Genomic DNA, 24,503 nt, shown 5'->3' on the forward strand with positions numbered 1-24,503 from the left:
TTGCTCTTTTCGCGCAGAGATTTTTTGTTTTAATTTAATTTTGTTTGGTGGATCTGCTTTTTGAAAAAAGACATCGGACGTTTATATCTCAGTATAAGGGCTGCCGGTATGAAACTTAAGAATGCTTGTATCTGTAAGACAAAGAAAAGTACGCTGGAGTGGCACCTACACAGCAACTTTATAATGCGTTTATACTGATCTCAGAACGGGTATTTGTTGCCAGGATTGATTGTGATAACTGGGAGAAGGTGTGCGCATGTTTAGTAGTGTAATATCCTTTTTCTTTTTCTCTAGGTATGATGATCAGTTGGTTTGAGGAGGTATTTCCACGAAATATTCGCGATAAAATATGGCACCCTGGCAGTGCTGCGTGTACGGAGTTCCTACCCTAAGACAATGGCAGAGCCCCACTTAATTTCCACCATTTTTTTGCCCCACTGGCGAAGCGGCGATAGAGGAATCCGCTTCTTGTACCTTGCAGACTGTTGCTCCTTTAGGATCAGCCAGAGCTGCGATACGAAGGTTAGAGCTGTCTGATATACTTCATTGCCCAGCCTGTGGGTGGTAGTTGTTAATTACATCTAGATAATTGTTATTCAGGTGTCCTGCCAAGCAGGTTTTGAAAATGCCTCACTTAAGAGTTGCGAGTTACTTAAAACCAGCAATCAGCAGCTCTTAACCGATTCAGTCTTAAGGAGTTTGATCTTAATTAGCTAATTCATTGATAGCTGTAAATTAACGCATATTTTTAGTGTATACGTATTAATGCTGACTGTTTTATGCAGAATTTGTTTAATTTTAATTTCTATGCAATTCGTTATTCATGCCTGCTCTGACCTGGTTTAATTTAGTAGTGCTGCAGTTTTTGTGTTCTCTTACTTGAAATTACTATGAAATACACTGATATTAGAACATTTGTTATACTACATAGGTAAATTCAGTCTATGGCAATGGACAAAATCACTTGTCTTTATTTCTTGCAGGACTCTATGCTTCCTCTGTTTCTTGGTGCAGACTTGTTCGCAAAAACTAATATCCGAACTGAGAATCATCCTAGATACCATGCAAAGTTTGCTAAGAAAGGGCTGGCTACCAAACTTGCATTCTCATCTGGTAAAACATGAGAATTTGGTCCAAATAAACTTCAAAAGCTTTCAAAAACAGAAGAAACTACCATCTGACAGTAGCTGTAACCCAAATTTTATGGTCTACAGGGTTCCGATTACATGGCCTGAGACTCCCCACTGGAAACAACAGTCTATGGTTTTACAGCATCCAGGGTGTTTTTCGTGTGGCTTTCGAGCTCTACAGCCAGCATGAGCAACTGTCTGTCTTGGAAGCATTTCAGGTAGTTCCCTTGCTCACACTAGTGGTCGACTGATATGGGTTTTTCTAGGGCCAGTACTGGTATGTTAAAGTAATGTGACTGAAGACTGATGCATGTCTGATATTGGGCAGTAGATAAACACAGATAAGAAATACCAGTTCAGTGATGGAGTAATGGGTTGATCAGTATTTGATTAATGGAGAATTCAACTGAAACTGTCTCACAAAAACCAGAGTCAGAAATTTCAAGTATGGCACGGAGAGAACTCCATTTCGCAACCACTTTTCAGCTAATGGGGTTATAATGAGACATAGATCAACGGTGACTGCTGTTTTGGGGTTTAATAGGATGTTTTGTGTAGTGGGCGTGAATGCCAATTGTTTGAGCTTGTTTGAAGTTAGAGGGGCAAGATAGACGAAACAGTGGATGTGGGTATGGAAGCAGTGGAAATAAGGATTTGTAGTTTGTAGGAGAGATCACCGCCCCCAATCAGTTAAATTACACCAGACGTTCCTTCATAACTAATTGTGAGTCTAACTGATCATGACGAAGGCTATTTAACATTTTTCAGGAGCTGTGGAAGTCACGAATGAATGACGGCCCGTTGAACATGTGTTACTGTCTGAGTGTGCAGCTGGATCCTCCAAGTCCAGAAGTTGTTGTGAAGATCCACGACAGAGAGCTGCAGCTGAGGTTGAGCTGTTCAAATGCCCCAGAAATAGATGTACATTCCCCTCAGCTGCTGGAAGGTGGCAGCACAGCCCACCAGGAAGAGGAGCGCCCTCCTACAGTGACCTCAGCATCCGACCATGACTACTGCCGCCACGCACGTGTAATCTCCCCAGACTGGTATCACAGCACTTCCCAGAAAATCCAAAGTTTATTGGTTATCATGGAGGACTTGATGGGCGAGGTTGAGAAGGAGAAACAAGAGACTGTCTCGCTACTTTTGGAGCACATGGAGCAGAGTATGAAGGGTAGGTTAGATGAGAGGGGACTGTCCGACCTTGTATTGCGTCTCCTAGAGTCACAAGAACAGAGAGCCATGGTCCCAGGCTCTATATACTGCAGCCCTCTGCTCTGCACTGTTGCCGGGTGGCTGGGCCACCGTTTTCATACTGCAAACAGCTGCATCAGCCAGCAAGTGGAGAGCTTTAAGATGCAGCACATCGACCACATCACAGATCTGCCAGCTGCTGAGCAGCTGGCTGCTGAGCTGTTTCCTGAGGCCATGCGGGTGCTGCTTCTGAACTGGATGGGCCTGAGCGACAGCAGCGCCGTCTGGAAGCGGCACAGCGAGTATCCCATCCTGCTCCTGATCCTCGAGTTTGCGAACCACAATCTTATCACAGGTGTGGCCCATGTCCTGTACTCTAGTTTGATATGCAAATAGACCAACATACAAAATTTATTGTACATGCGATGTACAATTTATTTTTACAAGTCATCGGTACAGACCAGTAAGCCCATTATTTTTCATGTTGCCAAATCAATAAAGCACAATTATCAGCTCAGCCTTGAGATGAAAATTACTATGTTCATTGAAGACTGACTTTTGGTTGTTCTTTGTCATGTGTTTTTGGGTGTGGACAGACATTGCGAGCTGTCAGTTTACAATGGAAAGTTAGCAGTAGGCCTTTGAACAGTTTGTTGTAAACTGTTTATTTTATACGTCAGAATTGCCTTTTACCAGGACTGCCCCCATTGGTACAATGGCTTACAAAATGCACAGAAATAACCATTCATTTACTTCTGCATACCATAGATGTAATTTACCTAAACGTGACTATGGTCTTGTCATAGATGCTAGTAAAAGCACAGTTAGAAGTGAATTTTTTTACATGAATTCCTTAAAATACAATTCAGCTGCTAAGCCTGTGTGCCTGTAATCACAAGGTCTCCAGTTTTAGCACCCAACTTTAGCACGCCTGCGGCTCCTAGAGCAAAGCCCATAACCACAAGCTGGCTGGGCATCCCAACAGGTGGCTGCCCTTCGCGGACAGCTTTAGAGAGGTGAAAAAGAACTTCCCCATGGGGACAATAAAGGATCTATTATTATAATTAAATCAAAAGGGTTTTGCACATTAATCGGTAGAACAAATTTCAATTTTTTACATTTTATTGAGGGAACAATTTTATATGAAGGATTGCTGATGTCAGCACTGACATACAGAACCACCACCAGGGATACTACTCCCTCTGATTTACAAGGAAATTGAACAGTAAAACTAGTAAAGGCTTTCTGATCAAACGCTACATACCTCAAACATATCTCCTTCCCCAGATGAAATGGTACTGATCTTTGACTTTACAGCTACAGAATGTTTCAAATGAAAATATATATACAATTTTAGTACAAAAAAGCAGTCTCTTACCTCTGCTCCCCAGGTTGTCGTAGTCACATTAAACCATTGCATAATTTTTAAAAAGATTTCAACTGCTGAACTAAATCAGCATTTCACTATTTACATATGAATGTTCAGGTGACTTTTTCCCCCTCCCTTGAATTATGGTCAAATACAACATCCATGCAAGCTAGTACACTAGCTTCCCATCCCAAAATAAATGATAGGTTTACCCACAACAACTCTTTGACAATTCCCAGCAATACCTAGGAGCTAAGTACAGATCAGGGAGGACAGTGTCACAGGGTATCCATCCCCCTCGAGGAGAAGGAGGAAGAGAAGCCAAGACCCATTCCTCTCTGGGTGTGGGTTTGTGACCTGGCCATCTCATACTGAACATCCAAGTTTCGGAACATCTCCTCCTGCTGCTGGAGAGTCTTCAAGCCTTCATCGTTGAGCAGGCCAGGGTCACCACCTTCCTCCTCACCCTGGGAAAAAGATGGTATTAAATGCTGATGAAAAATCAGGAACAAACCAGACAGCCATGAAGCATACCTTTTGCTGGGTTTTTACTCCTGTCCTTACTTTAGCCTAACTTGTTCAATTCTAATTTTCTTGTTAAATTTTTGCTAATTTTACAGTAATACACAAATTATAATAGGGTACAACAGGAGTGGTTCCCTGGCATGTAAACAGCAACCCTCAGTTTCCTTACTTGCTTACTCATCACACTACACAGAAGTGTCTTTCCACGGGCAGTATGTAGCCTGTTCACTTACTTTAATACCCATCAGCTTGCGGAATTTAACATTTTGGTCCTTGTTTCCGAAGTTCAGCTTCTCCCACAGCTCAGCAGTCTGTGACTTGTCCTTAAAGAATGTATAACAAGTATGTTAGTCTTCTCCCCAGGTCCATTCACGATACATTTCAAACTTCTAAAAAGCCATTTAAGTTAGTGAAACATTCCACAAAATTCAGCATGACAGCATACAGTGACCCACTCACATTTGAGAGAGATCCCTGTGAATGTGTAAATTCACAAATAAATCTTGGGCACCCCTAACTGCAACTCATGTCTGCTAGCCTGAATGAACCTAAAGTCTTATTACCAATTTCTAAACAACCATTACTGTACTGTACACTTTGCATGTCCAATAGCTTTGTCATTTTCTATGTAGACCTTTAATACACAGACCACCTTAAATTATAACCCTGTAGGCACAAAGGGCGCTTTTCCACCACACCACGTACCGTACTTTTGGTGCTTCAAGGTGTTGGTTTTCCACTGGCATGAAAACTGGTACCAGCACTGAATGACATCAGAAAGACGAGGCAGGGTATTTGTACTGAATTCGAAAAATGGCTGTAGTATACTATAAGGCTGGCCGATGTGCGATACTAATACCAACATTGCATGTTATGCATGTGCAATTCTTCGCTAGTCAGCTAGATTAAAGATCAGGCTTGTTCTAACTTTCAGTTCTTTAAGGACATTATAGCTCAGGTAGTTTAAATTTCACAAAACATTTTTACTTTGTCATAGGAAACAAAACTTAGCAAGCTTTGCAGATTTAATGATTGTTCCTTTTCAAGATTCACCAAAACATTTTTACTTTAGCATAGAAATTTTTTTTTAGCCTTGCAATTGTAATTATTCCTTTTACAGATTATCTAATATGTTTAAAAATCAATTTCAAGTTTACCTCTGCTGCTTTAGCATGAACGCTGCATGCATTCTCTGAGACAATTTTCATTTGTACTGTTTAAATCACTCCTGGATGGGTTTGTGAGAAATTTATGAACTACTTTCTACTTTATAAATAGCCCAATATCTTTTACAACAAAATCACATCGCTAGGACAGCATGCTATATGCGTGCTGTCCAAGTAAATTAAAATAATTTCTTGTCATATCATCCTGATCTTTTCGTAGTATCTGTTCTTCCGACCAGATTGCAATTAATTTTTTCACTTTAAGCATTTTTTTAGATTGTAGTTATATTGTTTTTAGAGGCAGGCTATTTGCATAATCAATCAACAGAGAAAGTGTTTGAAATCCCAGTACCAAAGTATCCCAGCTTGTTTGGCACTTTTGGTACTCGTACTTGACTGGAAGTTAATGGAAAATGGAAAGTACCAAAAGTACAGTAATTGGTGAGGTAGAATAGCACCCAAAGTTACATTGAAAAGTTGCTGACTGGTCGCAAAAACAGCTAACACGTGGGTGAGGCTGGTTGCTGAGACAAAAGTGTGTGTCATACCCAAGTCAAAGCTAAATATTAAAAATATAGTATAGATTTACACTAACAAATATGTATTACTAATATTTCCATATTACATGATTTTGTGACCCAAATAATTCAGTACTTTATTTGGCATAAACTGCAAGTTTCTGTGATCTTTCAGCAAGCTTCCAAAATATTCCTGTTTAATTATTCACGGCCAGCTCGCAAATAATCAAAACTGCCAATGATAAATATGCAAATCTGGAGGAGCGACTTTATTTGGGAACTTCCTTTAGAGAAGGAAGCTTCTCCTTACCCCTTCTTTCTTGCCCTGCCACAGCATCTTCCTCTTCTTCTCCTGCTCTGCAAACTTCACAGGGTTAACGGCGGATGGGTTGTAATAACTGGGGACAGCGATGCCAGTCTCTGCCAAGGTCTTGGCCTGCAAAGCTGCCATCTGGGCTGCCATGGCGATCTGAGGAGTGACCTGCGTCCCCGAAGCCAGAAGTGCCGCCACATTCAGGACTGAGCTGCTGGTAGCCGCAGCAACCGGATCGCACAATAGAGGGGCGGCTACTGGACCGAAGGAAATGAGAGGAAACAACTTGTTGCATGTGTTCAAAAGGCTTACAAGGAATCGTCATTGGCAGTGTGATCGAGTCCATGTATGGAAAATGCTTCTGACCTGCAACCATTTCCTGCTGCTGCTGCTGCTGTTTCTCCAACATTTCCTTCTCTTTCTGTTCCTGAAGCTTCTTTGCTCTTTCCAATCTAAGGGAAACAAAAGGAGATACATTGCTATTAATACCCAAAAGGGACAATATTACCCTAATGACAACAGAAAAGCAGCAATACCTTCTGGCCAAGGCTTCTTGTGCATCCATGGCAGTGTTCCTACCCCGGAACGCCAAAGGACTCGGTGACCTGCTACGCGTCTTCCTGCGTGGTTTTTCACTCCTTTTCTTCCTTTCTCTTGAAGAGAGTGCCTATGTCAGCCATTGTCACGCTTGACACCTACGGTGAATAAGACGGCTGTAGCTGCTAACCTGCTCTTACTGCGAGTCCTGCTCCGGTGTCTGTGTTTGCTCCGTGACCTTGAACGAGACCTGGCACGCCGTTTCCGGTCCCGACTTCTTGAGCGCCTGTCCCTGCTCCGAGAGTGAGACCTCCGCTTGTCTCGACTTCTGCTGCGATGTCGCCTGTAATTGCAGGAGGGCCAGCGGTGTCGGCAAAGTTGCACACAGAATAAGCAACTAGGTCTGCTCGTGTCTCTGCACATAGATATTTGCGCACTCAATAACCCCAAAAGCTGAGCTTACCTCTCTCGTGAACGTGACCTGGAGTGGCTCCTGCCCCGCGATGTCTTGCTATCCTTCCGTCGATGTCGATCCTCTCCATTCTCAGCCACCAGCCTCTCCCGGCCTTTCTCAGACTGCTCACGCTCATGTGGCTCCTCAGATTTGTGCAATTTGGAGGTTCTGTCGCACTCACGCCTTCGAGCCTGTTTTAAGAAGAAGTTGGTTCTTTCAGGAAAATAGTGCAACAAAGAGAGTTAGTATGAGTTCTAAAATGTCTGCCAAGACATGTAGAGAAGGTCATTGTTCATAAATCACAACCCCCAAACCCCATAACTCATGAAATCATGATAGAACTGTAACACAGTCCTTGCGACAAAAGTTCTGTTTGGAGATCCTTGCAGAAGTGAAAAAGGCAAACCTGTCATATGACTATTAAAAGAAAAAAAAAAACAGCTTTTTGTTTGCGAATATGGGCTGAAATTATTTAAATTAAATCGTTTTGACAGGCTACATTTTTATACTACACAAGTTTCCTCCTCACTCCTTACCAAAAATTCATTGACAAAATGCTTGAAATAAAACACCGCCCCTGTCAGTTTCTCCTAAGAATTCATCTAAGATTCAGTGCGGGAAACCTGTGATCTCCTGTTAAATGCTAATAAATCTTGCATATGAATGCTACTCCCTTTCCATGTATCTGGAGTATTGTTGTGCTTATGATATATTAGTGCATTTTGTTCCTTTTTAAGTAGCTACACAGATCACCAAGATTTTGTGCATCATATACAGAGGTGTCATTGCATCCTGCAGGATGTTGTAATGGATTGGGGCACCATTCAGAGAAACCCAGCAGCTCTTGGGTTGGGATTCAACTTATAAGTGAAATAATCAGGAATGCTGCTTAACCGAAATGCAAAAAAAAATCTGTTTTCTAACAAGGGAAATATGAGTTGGCTGATAGTTACCTTTCCAGGAAGTAGGCATATAATTTTGCTATCTGTCAGCAGGGTCTTCAGTTCAGAGTGTCTCTTCGTGCATTAGCACGCTGAGTATGATTTATTATAGAAATGTTATCATGTGATCTACACAAAGGAGTTAACAAAAAAAGGAAAACGCTCCTAGACAAGCATATTTAATCTAATACCGATTTAAACGCTACTTGAAACTGGTACTTCAAAAATGACACTTCTTAGTGGGGGAGGGGGGTAAACATTTACCCTTTTCATTTCATTTATTGTCAGCCATGCTTCTTTTTATAACCCAATATGGAACTGCAATTTTTTTATGTCTCCGTACTTACCATCAACTACAATTACATAAAGGGCAAATAGCTACGTTAAATGAGCTTAGCCCTAACCGAGAGCGATTGTCTGAGACTAGTTACCTCTTTGCTCCGGCTGCGACTCTGCCTGTGTCTCTTGTCAGCTAGAGAATGAGAAACAGAGGAACTTGAAACAACAGCAGTTCATCCCAAACCAAAGAACAAAAATAAGTTAAATAACTTTTCCTTTGTATTCAACTAGCATGACCAATGAGAAAAGCTTCTCCTGCAAATAACTGGTTTACTGATATGATGCAGAGTTCCCTCGCTTTACAGATACAAGGTTCTCAGGCAAAAAGCTTTAGTTACCATAGTAACCTTTACTAAATAAACTGCAAACAACTCATTCTTGGGACCTGAACTTCAAAGTGCACAATCTCAAAGCATATAGCTTTATGCTGCTTAATTTTTAGTTGAGTGCAACTTACTCGATTTTCGTTTTCGGTCTCTTGAATGTGATCTTGACCTGGAACGATGCTGCTTGGAACTTCGGGGTGATTTGGAAGAATCCATGCTCTGCTTTCTCCGGTCCTGCTCCGGGGGTGACCTTTTTGGCAGCAGCGTGTCTACATTGGCGTCGCTGGCCTAGACACAAACACGTACGCACACAGAATCACTATCCAACAACCAAAACAAACTATCATGTCACCAGCCCACTATAAATTACATTGAAATTTAATTGTGCCATCTAAATCTGGTGTGCCGGCATAGACTTTTAATAGCACTGATCATACAATTTCTTACTCGTTTCTAACTCACAACGATAAATTATAATTACGATATTGTAACTACAATTTTTAACCAGGGAATCACCCCGGTACTTTAACACATCATTATAACGTATCCTACTAGAAAATTATACATTGTAATGTTTCTAATCCTATAAGTGCTGTTGCCAAATTTTTTTAAAATACATTTTACTTTAACGCTTAATCTCGTGGGACAACATAATTTCGACTGGATGAACGTAAACATTGAGGACTATGTAACAGGTTATTTTTCTAGATATATATGAATACTAATGGAGAAATACAATTAATAAAATAATCCTGATCTCGCTATCGATTTACTAACTACTGCTAAGACAGCAAACATTTCAAACTAGCTGGTTAGTCGGACAGCTATACTCTACTGATAAATCAATATAACAAAATCCGACACCGGCAGGAATGGGAGACATACCATAACATAAGTCCACAGTGAGTATGGAGTATGGAACTATCTTAACTGAAACATATGCTTAAAACCGTCCTCAACACTGAAGACGAGCTTGTGATTAAATTTGTAACATCTCAACACCGACGTCTCGACATGGCTGCCGAGACGCCATCTTGTCACGATGTGTTTATCTCTAGCAATTTTCGTCACGTCTTTACACCCATATTAATTCGCCTATCCCTTGTTCAGAAGCTCTGTATCCACTTACCGCCATGTTATAAATATTCTACTACAGTAAACTCCTTGATTTAAGACTACTTTTCGTTTCTTCGTCTCATCCGCCACACTGCCAGAGCCGCCTCTACTCTCCGCAGTGACCGCGGTTCCTAGGAGGTACTCGCGGAGCATCCTGGGCTCAGTGCCGTGACGCAAAATTCGTCGTCAGGGGTGCACGCGCAAACAGTGCATTGGTTGCTTTGTTACGTTTCCAGTAGATGGAAGCAACAACTCTCACATTGCAGAAATAAACGAATGAGCAGCAAAGTAGGTGTTATGGATACTTTAGATGAGCAATTATGTGACGAGGTGCCCACACATATATAACTCGTCACTGAAGGAGCATAGAGATATATTCCGGTGTATGAATTCATGGAAGGAAATCGCCGAAACACTGGGCAAAGATGAGAGATTCTGCGGGTGGCAATGCATAGCTCCACTGTGAAATTTGATATGAAGTTAGTTAGCTACCTGTTGTTTAAGCAACGGATTACGAAAAGTAATGTAATAATTTATTTTGTTTTTACGTATATTAATCTATTAACTTATGTTGTAAACTGGACTAGTTAGTAACTAGTTAGCAACAAACAAATTAGTTTCCTTTGCTCTTCTTGAAGTCCAATTAACGCTACAAATGCTGCAAATACAAACAAGACAGCTTTCTTATTGCCTCCATTTGGTTCCGACATAACCACTTGAACGCACGTGTTGTCGTAATTATGATTTTCCAACTTCCTAGTGGGATCTTCAGAGTAGCACTTGAAGGCAACATATGTTACTGACGCTTATATGTTACTTAAATTATGCTATCATCGTTTCAGAACCAGTGCACTAGTGAAATGGTGACACTGGCTGGCCCACATCGTAGAATTCTCAGGCCCAGGTCAAAGTCACTAAGGCTGGCCCCCCTTGAGGTGCAAATCCACTCACCTGGGCTCTCCTCTGGGTCCCCTTGGCCTGGGACAACTTCCCCAGTTGTCTCACCAGGACAGCAGACTCAGACACTGGAATTGGAGTACAACGCCTTTGGATCCTCTGTCACTGGAATGGAGCAACATTACAGGAAACCACAGTCCACCGCCTCCATCTCAATCTTTAGTCTCAATCCAGTACTCCAGCACATATGCATGTCCCCAATGCCAGAGTTCAAGAAAGCAGAAGGAAGTTCAGACGTCTTTGACAGAAGCAGTGATGTCACGCCTGCAGAAGATTGACCAAGAAGGTGGCTGTGAGGAGCTGCCCTTTGGACGATATGTTGGCCAGGCACTTTTTAAAATGGGCTAAAATAAAAGATCCTGTGCAAAATTTGAAATCAGTCAGGTGCTGCACAAGTGGGAGATGAAGCCCCATTGCAGTGGAATAGTGTGATTTTAGGTACTGATAGGGAAAGTGTAAAAACTGACCCCAAATGGTTCAGACCCAATTGATCATTTTCTCTCTAGAAGTGTCACATTTGAATATTTTTTTTCATGATAATAAAGGATATCTCTTACTTTCTTGCAAACCGATGCCTTATTTCTTTAAAAATCCTCACTGAAATTATCAACTGAAATGCCATTCCTCAGATAAAATGTTGGTTTCACCTGCAGTATTATAGAAACCTTCAAAAAGACCCACTAAACTAGGTACCAAAATAAAGCCAGACAAAGTTTTTCAGAAAATTCACACAATCACACACATAGTCATCATCAGAAACCTCCCATGGAAATAAAAGCGAGGTTGCAGGGGGTCCAATAGCCATACCCAAAAAACACTAATGATTATGACTTGAATTTTTTTCTGTTAAGTTACTGTATAAACATGCTGTTCAGTGCCATTTTTTGCAACTACGTCGGCAATGGAAGATGACGTCAATATTGATAAACACCATTGTCTTTATACGTTAAGTATAAATTCGCTATACGGCTGCAAAGTATAGAGCTATGCTACTTGACTCAATGACTTGGATCACTGTAAACTTAGCTTTTATTAACAGACGTATTTCCCGTTCAATAGTTTCGCCTACTTCCGTAATCGTCTGACAATAAACCAATCTATTTTCACAGGGGCGTGTTCCTGGGGGGAGATAGTTGATGCTCCACCCACATGGAACCCAACGATTTGCGGTTACACCCGGAAGCACTATCACTGCGCTCTGGCGCCAAATTTTAAGTACCGCAGCACAAATGTCCATATTTTGATACCCCATAGCCGAGATGTGGAACGATGTGGAATTGCTGACCAGCGACGACACTGGGACGGTGCGCCTGGCCGTCGACCCGAGCCGGGAATGCGGCAGCGCCCTGTACCAAGTCGACACGCTCGTTAAGCTTTCCTGCGCAGAAAGAGTGAGTGCCGGTCTCGCAGTGAAGGTCTGCAGTTTCCAGTGGGCAGCAGTCTGCATGCTTTAATTGTCAGTCGGTCAAGGTGATCATGACAGCATCAGTGGGGACATCCTAAAATGCTTAACGTGGAGTAGTGTTCCAAGACAGCGTCAGTTTCACCAAATTTCTTTCAGACATATCTGATCGTAAACATTTCCACGTGGTAAAAAAATGAAAACCGAAATGCTAGTCGTATAGACCACGGGCGTCGTTCGACCCCTTTTACTGGGGCCCGGACTCCAGTATTTATGTGCTGTGCCCCAGTAAAATCTCACGTTCAAATCGTATGGGTAATCGGGGGGGGGGGGGCTGTGCCCCAGTAGAACTTTATGTCTAGCAACGCTCCTGGTATGGACACTATTACACTCCATTGACGCCCATTATAAAGGAAAAGCTTAACGCGTCCGACAGTCCGAGAGAAATTTGGTGATTATTGGTGGCTATTTTAGAAGATTATGTCACGTTAGTATGTCCCCATCAGTTCATTTACAGACGTTCCTGCTGTTCATTGAATTGTTTTCAATTTTCGTTGTCTCTTTTCTGTGAAGGTTGAAGTAAAATTAAATCGTTTAACACATTGGCATGTAACACGAAGGCGTGCCCGATTATTGCTGTCATAGATTTCGCACCGACCAGCGCTGTATGCCTGCACCAGTTCTGACTGCACCGTGGTGGTGGTCGAAACCACAGTGGTCCTCTTTGACCAGAGTTTACAGTCTGTTTTGCTGCACTTCAACTTCGGTAAGTCTTTCGGCTTCAGTGATTCAGGTCGCATCTCCGTTGTCTGCTTCAGAGACCCCCCCCCCCATTCATTTCCACCTTAATGCAGACACTGATGTGGATGCGGTGGGCGTTTGCCCGGCGGGGCAGTTCCTGCTCGTTGGGGAAAGGAGTGGAAAACTTCATCTTATATATGTACCACAGAAAAGGACCGTGTTTACTAAAGTGAGTAGTATGACATTTATCACAAAATATGCGTATTTGTGTTTAGTATAATTATGCGAATTAATATTTAGTATGCCCCTCTTAATATCATCCGATGGTTTTCATAACGAAGCTGATAAAATTGCTTGTTTTTGGAAGGCTGTTCTTCAGAAAGAACCTTCAGAAAAAGAGAAGACGTACAGAAACCTTATCATGAAGGAAGATGCCGTTACTTCAGGTGAGTTGTCTCGGGATGAACGAAGCCCGTGTAATTCTATCATGTCCGTTTTTATCGGGATGCGTTTCCAGGTGTTATGCCGAAAAAGGCATCCCTGCCGTAGAATGTATGCCTGTCTTGGGAGCGCGCACCACTGAAAACAGCGAAATGAAAGCTCTTTTTTGTAATGCGTAGAAATTATCGTTTCTGTTTACGTAAACTCATAAAACGCACGTAACACATCATATGACGTTGTATTTTGTTAAAATACAGATGTATAACACAAAACAAATAAAATTGGTCGCTGATCTGAAAACGGTTTGTTACTTAATGGGCTGTCACGTGCCTGTTAATATCGATTCGAAAGTTCAAAACAGCAGACATGAACGTGGCAATTTAAAGCTTGTTACATTATAAGTGTGTATCAGATGCACAGTAACACTTTTTTTTCACGAAAAAAAAAATCAATTTGTTACTCAATCTTTTTAAAATGTCTGGGTCTCGTTTTAATTAATGGCTAAAATAGTGTTGCACCATGTAGCTCAGATGACACTGACCTGTCTCCAAATTGTATTAGTTAAAAGTGCATGATGCTGGGGTCAGTGCAAATATAATGATGAAGTTGGTGAGGGGATATAGTTTTGTGTTGGGGGCAGCATGTGGCCATGTAATCAGAATGTCACTAGTTCAAACGCAGCCTCAGCATGTCTGCAGGTTCTTGAGCAAGGCTCTTAACCCCCAGCTTTCTGGGTGTCCCACCAGATGGCTGCCCTTTGCAAACAACTTACTCTATAAATAGGGAGGTGTAAAGACAATTTTCCCATGAGTATCAATTAATGATCAATTATTATTATTATTATTATTATGTACTTGATGATGGGAGCTGCAGAAATTCAAAATCCAAGGGGATGCCTTTTTTGGCAACCGCCTGCCGGAAAAGGCATCCCCCTGTTAAAACTGGATCTACTGCAGCTACACTGCTAAAACTTGCACAGATAAGTTAACACTCTCTCAAATATAAATTCCCAAAGGCACTTGATGATGGTAGCTGCAAATGCAAAATCCAAGGGGATGCCTTTTCGGCAGGTGGTTGCGATCACCCGCTGTCTTTCAGTAACTCGCTCCAGCACCATGGACCACATATCAACAGCATAATGTCTGTAAAATTATTTGACATTTAGTCCTAGTGCCAAGAACAGTTTTTGACAGGTGCAGATGGGATTCAAGAGGCTGTCAATATGAATAGGGTTGAGGGTTCCATCCATTGCACCTACAATGCCAGGTATAACATCAATGGCATGAAAACCAGTTTTAGTGTCATGTAACGCATCCCATCCTGCTGGATATTGCATGCGCAGATGCAGGACACAGAAGCTTTGCTGAGGCCGTGTCCACCACTGATGATCTGCAGGTATCCACTGGTGGCATAGAAAGAGATCTGTCAGAAAGCGCATAGTGGGACTTAGTGGGATAAAATTCCAGCCCGTTGTTCTTTTCAATTCATCTTGCTCCAGACCAAGGGGTCTAATTGTTTCATTGTGTATTAATTATCTGACTATTCAAAGCAGGGGTGGAGGAGGGGTCTCACAGCGGGGGGGGGGGAAGGGTTAGTCCTCTTGGTGAAATTTTGCCAACCTGCGGAGAGTGGGCTTTATGCAATTGGACGTAATGTTTGCATGATGGCCTGATATCGAAGGGGGCATTTGCAGTAGGCCGCCTTTTGTGATGGGTCCAAGGGGTTTATGTCCATCCACAAAACAACATTTAGACCATCAAATCGCAGTGTTATTACGAAATACGATTTAAAGATTTTTTTGTAAAAGCAACAGCATTATTATAAGAGACAATGTTTTATTAAATTTTACTCCTTTGTATTATGGTATAGCCAAAATGTATTTGTGCACTGAAACAAATGGTCAAAAATGGAAAGAAAATTGAGGGTATTGAAGAACAAACTTTAAAAACTGTCTAATGTTACGATTATGTGTCTTACATAAAGAAACAAACTTATTCAAAACATATTCAGCAGAAAATAAGTGGCTCCGATCACTCATTGATTTACAAACGAAATACTTGTACAAAGGGTTTTGAGAAACGCTTACTACTTATCAAATGGTCTTAAGTACGAGATAACAAAGCTGTTGTTAAGAAGCTTTCGTGAAACACGCCCCAGTATCATAAGAATTAAATCATACGGGATGTTGCCTTTTGAATGCTTGCTCCTTTCATTGTGTAGGGTCATACCACTTCTTCCTCATTGTATCGGATGGATTCTTTCATGTCTCCAATCTTGAACTGGAAAACATTGAAAGAGGTATGCATGTCTTTTTTTTTAATGTGTATTCATGTCTTTATTTGTGTGTAGAAGTATGTAATATTTTGTAAATGGTGCCAGTGTGAAGAATCATTTTTTGACTCTGCTAAACCTTTCTATTTAATTACAGCAATTGACACAATGGACTTTGGATTATTAAAAAAGGTATATGCACTTTTCTGATTTTTAAAGTTGGTGTGAGGCTTGGATAAAAGGAATATGACATGATAATTTATGACATTTTATTTCTTACTTTTGCCAGTGTCAGTCACTTATAAAGACTGAGTTTTCCAGCACAAAGGAGATCCACAGCAGAGGATGCTTTGCAGCTGTGACCTGTGATGTTGCCAACCAAATCACACTTGGGGTACGGTCAGGCCTGAAAATAAATATTCAAAGTAATGATGGATATTTTTACTCATAATGGATGATCATGAGTCTTAAGGTTAGAATAATTAATGGATAGCAATGTTCACCCCTTATTCAGATAAATAGTCTGTGACTTTTACGTTTTGGGCTCCAAACAGACTCTACCTGTGTTTTCTGTCAGTGACTTAATTATACGGTAAAATCCCATTATAGTGGACTCTCTTATAATGGAATGTCGTGTATAATGAACGAGGTCTGCTGGTCCCGGCCGTGCGTCTTTACGAACATGCTGAAAAAGCACTGGATATAGCGGACTCGCATATAACGGAATTTCGCTTTTAGCTGTCATTTTGTTCGCTATAATGGACATGCAGGCTCCGCCTACAAGGCACGTGGTGTGCCGGTGATATCCAGCGCAGATACGTAGTCGGGATTATCAATAGTCGCGCATCTGGTCAGGTAAAGTTGGATTACATGTGGTATAGATTATTATATTGTACAAGTGTGTCTGCTGGGGTGTGGCATGAGTAAATGGAGTCCTGTAGTTGTGTTCTGGGCGTACAGCAACTCTGGATATAATGGACTGTTTTACCAGGTCCTTTGAAGTCCATTATAACGGGATTTTACTGTATCTATTTTTGATAGAATGTGTCCATTGTATGATTAAAATATATACAGTGTAAAATTATTTGTACACTAAAAAAATGGTTAAAAATTGAAATGAAATTGAGTTGAAATGTGTTATGTAAAGAAACTAGAAAAATTTTAATCAAAACATATTCTTCAGAGCAGGTGTTCCGAAGAGGCAGGTAATTGGGTGCCCTTTGACCACCAGGGTTACTTGTAGAGACTTTCTCCAAACAGGCATTTGTAGGGTTAGTTGAGTTACCCAACATGATTAAAACCGCTGAAATACCCAATGCGTTGAGGAAAAGAGTAATATAAATTTAGTCAATATCCTTTCCATTTTTGACGATCTTTTTCCCCACAGTGTACAAATATTTTTTTGCTACTTTGTAAGAGATGCTGTTTGCGTTGTCTGAATTCAGGGAAGTGGGGAAAAGGTGCTATCCCAGTGGAAGATGGATCCTGTTCGGCACACAATGGCTGTCTGCCATATCATGGACTCCAGTTTAGTGCCAGGTAGTCCTGATGACCATTTTATGGAAAGGTGTAATACATGTGCATGCAGTCTTATCCAGAGCAATTGTAAAATTGTGATTTTTCTGTTTTTGACTTAATGTGTGAAAAGCATTTTAAACAAGGCCGTTTAAACTTACCTGCTGTAGGTCAAAGAATGCTATGAGACTAAGCAGGTATGTTAAGATATGAAGAGAAATGCAGCTTAGTGTTGGTGCACGTGTTATGTCTGAATGAACCTAGAAATGTTTTTGTCATTAGTCATGTTTCAGGCTAGTTTGAAATGCTTGAAACCCCCCTTGTGTTTCTGTGGCAGGTGTGAGGAAGCTTCAGGTGCTGGACAATCTGATGTATGTTCTTGATGAGGAGGTGAGCTTCGCCCCAGCCCTGCAGAATCAGTTATGGCGGTCATTGCCAGCCTGAAGAATCATACTTCATATCACATTTGCTGGGCAAAATAATAAACGAATCCACCTATTACAGGGACGGGCAACTTTAGTCTTCTGTCACTTCAGCCAGATATTCAGTTCAGCTTTAGTGTTTTAACATTTCTCCTGCTAACTGTTTTTAGCACCTCCTTGTGATTCGGCTTAGTCTCATGTACAAGTATTATGTATTTACTTTGAAATGTTTTTATTTTGTTCATTTGTTAAACATACATTTATTACTTGTGCACATTGACTGTGCCAGGAAAAAATAGTGGAGGGGGCCGGACGCAGCCTTCGGGTCAGTAGTTGCCCATCCCTATGCTACACTGTTATGTCTGTGGTTTGTTTGTTTGTTTGCACATGTACAAAATTACTATGAAGAAGCAATGATGTGATCCTATGGTTTTGGGTTTTTCCCCATACATTTCAGGGGCATTAATAGGCTGGATTTTTTAATTAAAAACAGAATACCTGTCTTCAAGTACAGTGACGAGTGTAGAGACGTGCTCAGATGTGCTGGTGCTTCTGTCTTTCCATGGATGCTTCATTTAGAACATTCTGAGCACCTGGGATGTGAATTTCCTTGTGATGGTGTGGTGTTGGCCAGAGACCCCCTTTTTTGACTTCCTGGTCACAGCTGAGGGAGAATCGTCATCCTCGTCCATGTATGTACCTGGTCAGCCATTTTAATTGTGCAATTATGTTTTTCTCGGACTATGTTCAAATATTTATACTTTGCTTCCCCCCATTATTAGGCAAGACGGCACCAATGTGAAACTCATCGCTTTGACCATGCCCAACAGTAATTTGGTAATTACTGGTTATTTCAAAGCATTTAAAAAAATATATTTACAAACGTACTAGCTTCATTTCATAAATGGCCAGTGCAGAAAGTTGAGATGTTCCCAGTATTTTCATTTTATGATTATTGATGATTTTGATTAATAGAGAATCTTCCATACACATTATACAGATTAAATTTAGATTTACAGTATAGCCAAAAATTATTTGTACACTGAAAAATGGTCAAAAATGGAAATCAAGATATTCAAGAACCAACTTTAAAAACTGTCTAAAATGTTTTCAAATTATATTATTTATTGCCTTCAAACAATTATTTGTATACCTGGCCATTCATAGAGTTGAATGAGTATGTGACAATGGGAGGAGTTCTCAGTCATAATAGAGATCATTTAACACAACACATAACAGCAGGTGTTCCAAAGAGGCAGGTAATTGGGCGCCCTTAGTTTCTACAAGTAACCTTGGTGGTCATTCTCCACAAGCATTTGTAGGGTTAGTTGAGATTCCCAACATGGCTGAAACTGCTGAAATACCCAATACACTGAGGAAAGGTCATAAAATTACACAACATCCTCAATTTCATTTCCATTTTGACCATTTTTCCCCACAGTGGCTGCATTGTAAGATGGCTGTTTTTGGATAACATTGATATGTATAAAACTATGCTTTGGTGATTGCTTACTGAATACATTCTTTGTATGATGTTGGGAAGATTTTTCTGGTTAACGCCAGCATGCTGATTGGTTTAGATGAAGAGCCTGTTGGTGTATTCTCTGCCATCAATGGTGGTCCTGTATTCCCTGGAGGTCTCTGGGACTTCAGCCCTAGTCCAAATGGGCATCAGCATGGTAACACAGTCCCTCACTCTAACTACACACAGTATCATGTGCAGAACTCATCGTCCTCTTTCTATTACCCATGGCTCAGTACAAATCGTTAATAATGTTTTGAGTCAATATTACAGTATGTACTTCCTGGTATTTGAATGCATATTGAGAAAATCTATTAGGGCATAAGCATTAACGGGAGGAAAGCCTGACAGCAGAGGAAACCCACAACCATGAGGTTTGGGGCAAAAGTAACATCTACTGATACACCTAGCTCACCTACAGTGAACCAGCCTAGTTTAACTTCAGTCTGATACTGAAGCTGGTATAGAGATTTTCCACTGTTCTTCCTACACAGAAGATGACGTAACTGTTACCTGCTTGTTTCAGGAAATGATTTATTTGCTGGAAGGAATTTCTGAGAACTTAAAAAGGTATGGGTGTGTATATAATAGCAACGTGTTCAAGCATCAAGTTGTATTTAAGTATGATGAAACAGGGTGTGGTTGAGCCTGAACTGGATATTTTGTGTTTTTTTTTTTTTTTTTCTCCCCCCAGTTTTGAGGATACTGTGTCGACGATTGTGGTGAGGCGTTTCACTGAGGCCTTGCCTGAAAACAGGTGAGCCGCTACAGGGAGCCGACCCTGCGGCTACAGGGAGCCGACCCTGCGGCTACAGGGAGCCGACCCTGCGGCTACAGGGAGCCGACCCTGCGGCTACAGGGAGCCGACCCTGCGGCCTTTATGATTGTAATCATATGATTTATAAGGTCTTGTGTGTTTCTCCAGACTGAGCCGTCTTCTCCACAAGCATAAATTTGAAGAGGCAGAGAATTTTGCCATCCAGTTTGGACTTGATGTTGAGGTGCTGTTTTTAAGTTCCGTGCTCTTTGTACAGCTGTATTGATGTATACCCTGCGTGTGAAAGACAACTGCTTTTATGTAATCCTTTATGGCAGCTGGTATATAAAGTAAAGCTGGATTTTGTACTGGAGAAGTTGGCATCTGCATCTGTCGGGGGCTATGGGCAGGAAGAGTGTTCAGAGCTAGTGGAGGAGGCCAAGACCAACCTGAGGAAGATCATGGTAAGGAGCTGGGCCATTCTGATGTTGGCCTGTGAAGATCTGATGCTCATATGTTCCCCAAAGTTAAGATTGTCGGTGATGATTGTGGTACTGATGGGGTGCTAATTTCTTTGTGCTGTTGTCCTCAGCACTGAATAAGAGAGGGTTAGGTTTTGGGATCTGTGCCTGCATCCAGAACATCATGGGTTCAGATCCTCTAGGTGACGCAATTGTATCACTGTTCAGACTATATGGTCCATGGAGTTAAGGGCCTAAGTGTGCTGTCAGCTGTATGCACATGCCTGTCTGTTTCTCTTACGAAAAGCAAGTGGGATATGCAAAAACCGCCCTATCTGAATAAAATACTTCTATTTTATGATGATGCTGTTGACATTATTAACACTGTTGGTTCTAACGAGCAATAATTCTGCTAATGTGCCTGCCATCATCTTATCAGGATGAGCAGTTTGTTGTTCAGTACTGCATGAAAGCCCCATGGCCCAGCTTCAGCACGGCGGAGGAGATGCTGAACCATGCTGCTTCCCGCTACCCCCTCTTCCCTGATCCAGGAGGCCCTCTTCAAGCTCGCCACCTACTGCGGCCTCAACGGGCCAGACAACTTCAAGTCCGTTCCCTTCTGGTTCAAAGCCTCACTTAGATTATATCGTGTGCCATGACACAGTGATGTGTTTACTCACTTCACTATGCAGGACTTTATTTGGCCAGTGGCAATAATGAGAGAGAATCTTGTCTGTCTTTCCAGTTGTAATTTTTAATCATATTTCCTTATTTTGTTGGCAGTTTGATCACAGAGTTGGCGGAGTGCTCGCAAAGTCTTGGGGCACTTCCTTCATTTTGTAAAATTACATCATACATTGTCAAATTTATTGGTTTCAAAAGTCCATTGGCAAGTAATCTTTAACAGTTCTGCACAGACATGTTATTTTAAGTGTCTTTTTTATGTATTGCTATTAATTGCAATTGCAATACTGAGTACAAATGTTAGGTGTTTTATGTTATTGCAAAAACACCCAGTGAAACTGCTTGTCAGTGAACTCTTTAAATCAGATCAGGTCTTTTAAAAGTATTATTTGGGTTCCAGTTTATTACTACTTGAATGTTTTACATAAAAGTACTGGATTCTAATGTGATATATATTTTTTAAACACATATTGGTTTTATAACATAAAATTTGTAGTTTTTACTGAATTAAGCAAGTTTCTCAAGACTTACTTTTATATAACTTTTAGGTATACATACAAAAGTCCAGTTACCTATTTAAATTGAACTGCCTATGAAATTGTACTTTTCAAATTAAGTAATGTAAGTTAATGAAATTTCATCCATTTGCATAGATTTTACTGTACTCTTGAGGCACGCATTCACGTCTGTGTTTTCCACGCTATGTAGTGGCATCGCTTGGATCGAGTTCCTGAACAGCGATGATCACATGACAGATGTTCTGTGGCACTTGAGGGAGGGGGACCTTAGGGGGGCCCAGCATCTGTGGCTTCGGCACGAGGTACCCATCATACCTAGCTGATCTTGTGAGGAATCGTCTCTTATTATGTATGTATATGTGTGTGTGTGTGTGTATGTATATATGATATAAAAAAATATACACACACACACGTATATATTACCACAGTCTTCCTTCCCTTAGGTTTTAACATGGTCTTCCATCACACTATTGAGTTGTTCAGCCAGGTTTTAAATTTTATCCCAGTTTCTGGGTGGTTTGACTGGATGAGAGGGTCCACATGATGACTGCCACATAGACAGGGGTCGCGAAGGTTTCAGTGCAAACTTAAGGCTGTCATATTATAAAGGAAGCTCGGCTTACTAGTGCCTTAGTGGTTAAGGAAAATGACATGGTTGCAATGATGGTTCAGGTCACATTCAACTTTTCCTGTTTTGTTTGATAGCTGACCTTCTGAAGCACAGTGTCACCTTTAGGTTACACTCTGTTACTATCTGGTTTCACACAATGACACTTTTTTTTTTTTATTTATTGCAGCCAGCGTTTACAGGGAAGTTTGATGAGTGTGTCCTGGACTCTCTGCTCTCATCCATACCTGAGAACATCCCCTCCCGGGACCTCTGCCCATGGTTTAGAAGTGTCATCGTTCCCTTCGTGAGAAGAACTCTGCCCAGAGGACAGGTGCTGCCGTGCATCTAGAATGATCTTTTCAGAAAGTGATCATAAACAAACAAACTGTATAGTTAAAGCTTGCTGGATGAGGACTAGTGTTGTTATTTATACACCGTTCAGATACCTCAGTTCCTACCTAATGTTGAGCTTTTTGTTGGGGGTTTGCAGAAGAATCTTGCCAGATGGTTGGAGCAAAGAGCGAGGAATTTAGAGCTGATGGAAAAGGTGGGAATTAAGCAACTCTTTGACCCCAGAACATTTTTAGATTTTTATGCTATTTTGTTTATTTCTTTGTGCATTTTGTGCAGTTCTTTCATATTTACTCGCAAACGTCTTTGGCATTATTCCTGCAGAATCTTTCACATAACTTTGCAAACTCTAGATGTACAGTTTGATGTATCGTGGGGGAACTGCATTAAGTAATTACACAGAATGTAACATACCTGGCCTCACCAGCCTTGCGTCCACCTCCATCTTGTTGTTCTTCCCCTCTTCAGAATGACTGGCCCCAGAATGGACTGGAGTTGTCCCAGCTGGGCCTCTCTTCCTCTTGGCTCTGGGTACCGCTGGTAAGCTGTCCTCCTACCCCAGTCCTGCTTTGGATTACTGAGGCATTGTGCTTTTCTCTCAGCACCTCTGCTGCTATCCATTTCCCTATTTAGCAATCTTGTATATTCCTCACAATGGGCTGACATCGTGGCCTGGGTGGTTTCTAGCCTTGTGGTTTTTGGAGAAGGCTTCAGGCTTACTGCCAACCCTGGATAAGTGGGAGTGTTTCTTTATATATTTGTACGAATTAACAAAAAACCAAAACTAAAATGGTTGCATTAAATAGCCTGCGTAGATTATTTTAAATGTAATTTCTTAAGCATGCCCTTTTCCCTGTTTTGGATCAGGAGGATGACTGTGGTCTGGAGGAAGTGGAGCACCTGAAGTCTCTCGTGTCCAGCCTCCGCCAGCTGCTGGACCTCTTCAGGAAATACAACTGCAGGCTGCCTCTGTCTGACTTCGAGAAGGTTCCTAACTCAAACCCAGTTTGAACCCCTCTCCCCCTCCCCTTGTCTTGTATGGGGAGTGTGTAGGGTGCCTAAGGGCCCTCATGTAATCAGCAATGTTACTTGGAGGTTGAGTTCATGTCCTAGGAATGGAGCTCCTTCTGTGCCATTCTGCAGTAAAATAACCCTCTCAAGGGGGCAGCACGTGGCTCAGCGGACTAAGCCTGTGTGCCTGTGATCAGAAGGTCACAAGTGCGAACCCAGCTTATCTTCAAGCAAGGCCCTTAACCATTAGCCCTTAGCCCTTCGCAGCCAGCTTACTCTTGCCTACAAAGAGCAAGTTGGTGGAAGTGTAAAGAGAATTTCCGCACAGGGTTCAATAAAGTATCAATAATTATAAATTAATAGCTTTGCAAAAAAGGCTCTGCCAAACGGCTAAATAATGATCTTGTAAAAATAATGAATAGATGAGTAGTGATAATAATAAAAGTTGCTGAATATTAGTGATTAACCATGATGACCCGGTGCCAGGGCAACACGAGAAGCATCGCTTTCCTGATGCTGGACAAGGTCCTGGCCCCGGAGCTGATCCCAGCCGTAATAGAGAGCAGCGTTGGGCCCTATGCCCAGGAGCACCACACCTGCTTGGATGAGCTCCTGTTGCACTACATCCAGGTTTGTGTGTGTTTTTGTGTGTGTAACTGTGCCCTAGCTAGGGTCGGTTATTAAGAACCGGTTTCAGATCACAAGAACTGGAAATCTGATAAGAATTGTTCCGCTTATCGAGTTCTGTACGTGCATTTTCAGTCAATTGCGTAAGGGTACTGAAAAGGGTACTATTCCTAGCCCTCTTTAAGAAGGGGGACCTGTTGGGTGTGTTCCAACTGTAGGGGGATCACACTCCTCTGCCTCTGTCTATTCGGGGGCTCTGGAGAGGAGGGTCCGTCGGATTGTCGA

The 24,503-nt window shown here is 41.6% G+C and overlaps 3 protein-coding genes and 1 long non-coding RNA gene across 6 annotated transcripts in view; 2 read left to right on the forward strand and 2 right to left on the reverse strand.

The window, feature by feature from the left end:
* Positions 1-388: 388 nt before the first annotated feature.
* si:ch211-110p13.9 (uncharacterized protein LOC562347 homolog) lies at positions 389-2,841 on the forward strand. Its single transcript, XM_048979330.1, has 4 exons — positions 389-522; positions 984-1,113; positions 1,215-1,348; positions 1,899-2,841. Exons 1-4 carry the CDS (start codon positions 397-399, stop codon positions 2,718-2,720), a joined length of 1,212 nt encoding a protein of 403 aa, XP_048835287.1. The 5' UTR covers positions 389-396; the 3' UTR covers positions 2,721-2,841.
* A 587-nt stretch (positions 2,842-3,428) lies between these two features.
* Positions 3,429-10,099, reverse strand: rsrc2 (arginine/serine-rich coiled-coil 2). 3 transcript variants are annotated; one of them, XR_007382915.1, is made up of 11 exons: positions 9,942-10,099; positions 8,944-9,100; positions 8,579-8,619; positions 7,216-7,397; positions 6,943-7,095; positions 6,752-6,868; positions 6,582-6,667; positions 6,213-6,472; positions 4,924-4,981; positions 4,452-4,541; positions 4,020-4,160 (listed from the first exon to the last, which is right to left on the reverse strand). XR_007382915.1 is itself a non-coding variant. In XM_048979310.1 (10 exons), the coding sequence occupies exons 1-10, from the start codon at positions 9,945-9,947 to the stop codon at positions 3,972-3,974; spliced, it is 1,278 nt and encodes a 425-aa protein (XP_048835267.1). In that variant the 5' UTR covers positions 9,948-10,099; the 3' UTR covers positions 3,429-3,971. The 3 variants fall into 3 exon arrangements, 2 of the variants coding, with proteins under 2 accessions (XP_048835267.1, XP_048835256.1); XM_048979310.1 differs by lacking the exon at positions 4,924-4,981 and having other exon boundaries at positions 3,429-4,160; positions 6,213-6,469; XM_048979299.1 differs by lacking the exon at positions 4,924-4,981 and having other exon boundaries at positions 3,429-4,160.
* Positions 10,100-12,053: 1,954 nt separating this feature from the next.
* kntc1 (kinetochore associated 1) overlaps positions 12,054-24,503 on the forward strand; it is a 47,163-nt gene continuing 34,713 nt past the window's right edge. The window contains 24 exon segments of the mRNA XM_048979277.1: positions 12,054-12,276; positions 12,933-13,053; positions 13,142-13,257; positions 13,396-13,474; positions 15,690-15,767; positions 15,898-15,932; positions 16,030-16,134; positions 17,186-17,279; positions 17,593-17,645; positions 18,257-18,369; positions 18,460-18,514; positions 19,258-19,356; positions 19,726-19,769; positions 19,894-19,956; positions 20,125-20,200; positions 20,295-20,420; positions 20,857-20,949; positions 20,951-21,024; positions 21,810-21,921; positions 22,417-22,560; positions 22,720-22,776; positions 23,049-23,120; positions 23,448-23,567; positions 24,078-24,221. Coding sequence (XP_048835234.1) covers positions 12,145-12,276; positions 12,933-13,053; positions 13,142-13,257; positions 13,396-13,474; positions 15,690-15,767; positions 15,898-15,932; positions 16,030-16,134; positions 17,186-17,279; positions 17,593-17,645; positions 18,257-18,369; positions 18,460-18,514; positions 19,258-19,356; positions 19,726-19,769; positions 19,894-19,956; positions 20,125-20,200; positions 20,295-20,420; positions 20,857-20,949; positions 20,951-21,024; positions 21,810-21,921; positions 22,417-22,560; positions 22,720-22,776; positions 23,049-23,120; positions 23,448-23,567; positions 24,078-24,221 — 2,205 coding nt within the window. The 5' untranslated portion in view covers positions 12,054-12,144.
* LOC125710093 (uncharacterized) lies at positions 22,519-23,126 on the reverse strand. The gene is made up of 3 exons (XR_007382916.1): positions 22,995-23,126; positions 22,688-22,764; positions 22,519-22,584 (listed from the first exon to the last, which is right to left on the reverse strand). It is a non-coding gene; the product is annotated as an uncharacterized LOC125710093 (long non-coding RNA).

The sequence above is a fragment of the Brienomyrus brachyistius genome, chromosome 2, assembly GCF_023856365.1.
Source record: "Brienomyrus brachyistius isolate T26 chromosome 2, BBRACH_0.4, whole genome shotgun sequence".
Taxonomy (NCBI): domain Eukaryota; kingdom Metazoa; phylum Chordata; class Actinopteri; order Osteoglossiformes; family Mormyridae; genus Brienomyrus; species Brienomyrus brachyistius.

Excerpts from the sequence above, each read along its gene's own strand:
- si:ch211-110p13.9 (XM_048979330.1), top strand. The coding sequence starts at position 397 with ATGGCAGAGCCCCACTTAATTTCCACCATTTTTTTGCCCCACTGGCGA. Across the intron at positions 523-983 it reads GCCAGAGCTGCGATACGAAG|GACTCTATGCTTCCTCTGTT; the intron begins GTTAGAGCTGTC and ends TATTTCTTGCAG. Across the intron at positions 1,349-1,898 it reads CTGTCTTGGAAGCATTTCAG|GAGCTGTGGAAGTCACGAAT; the intron begins GTAGTTCCCTTG and ends AACATTTTTCAG.
- rsrc2 (XM_048979299.1), bottom strand. Across the intron at positions 7,096-7,215 it reads AGGTCACGTTCACGAGAGAG|GCGACATCGCAGCAGAAGTC; the intron begins GTAAGCTCAGCT and ends CTGCAATTACAG. Across the intron at positions 6,668-6,751 it reads CAAGAAGCCTTGGCCAGAAG|ATTGGAAAGAGCAAAGAAGC; the intron begins GTATTGCTGCTT and ends TGTTTCCCTTAG.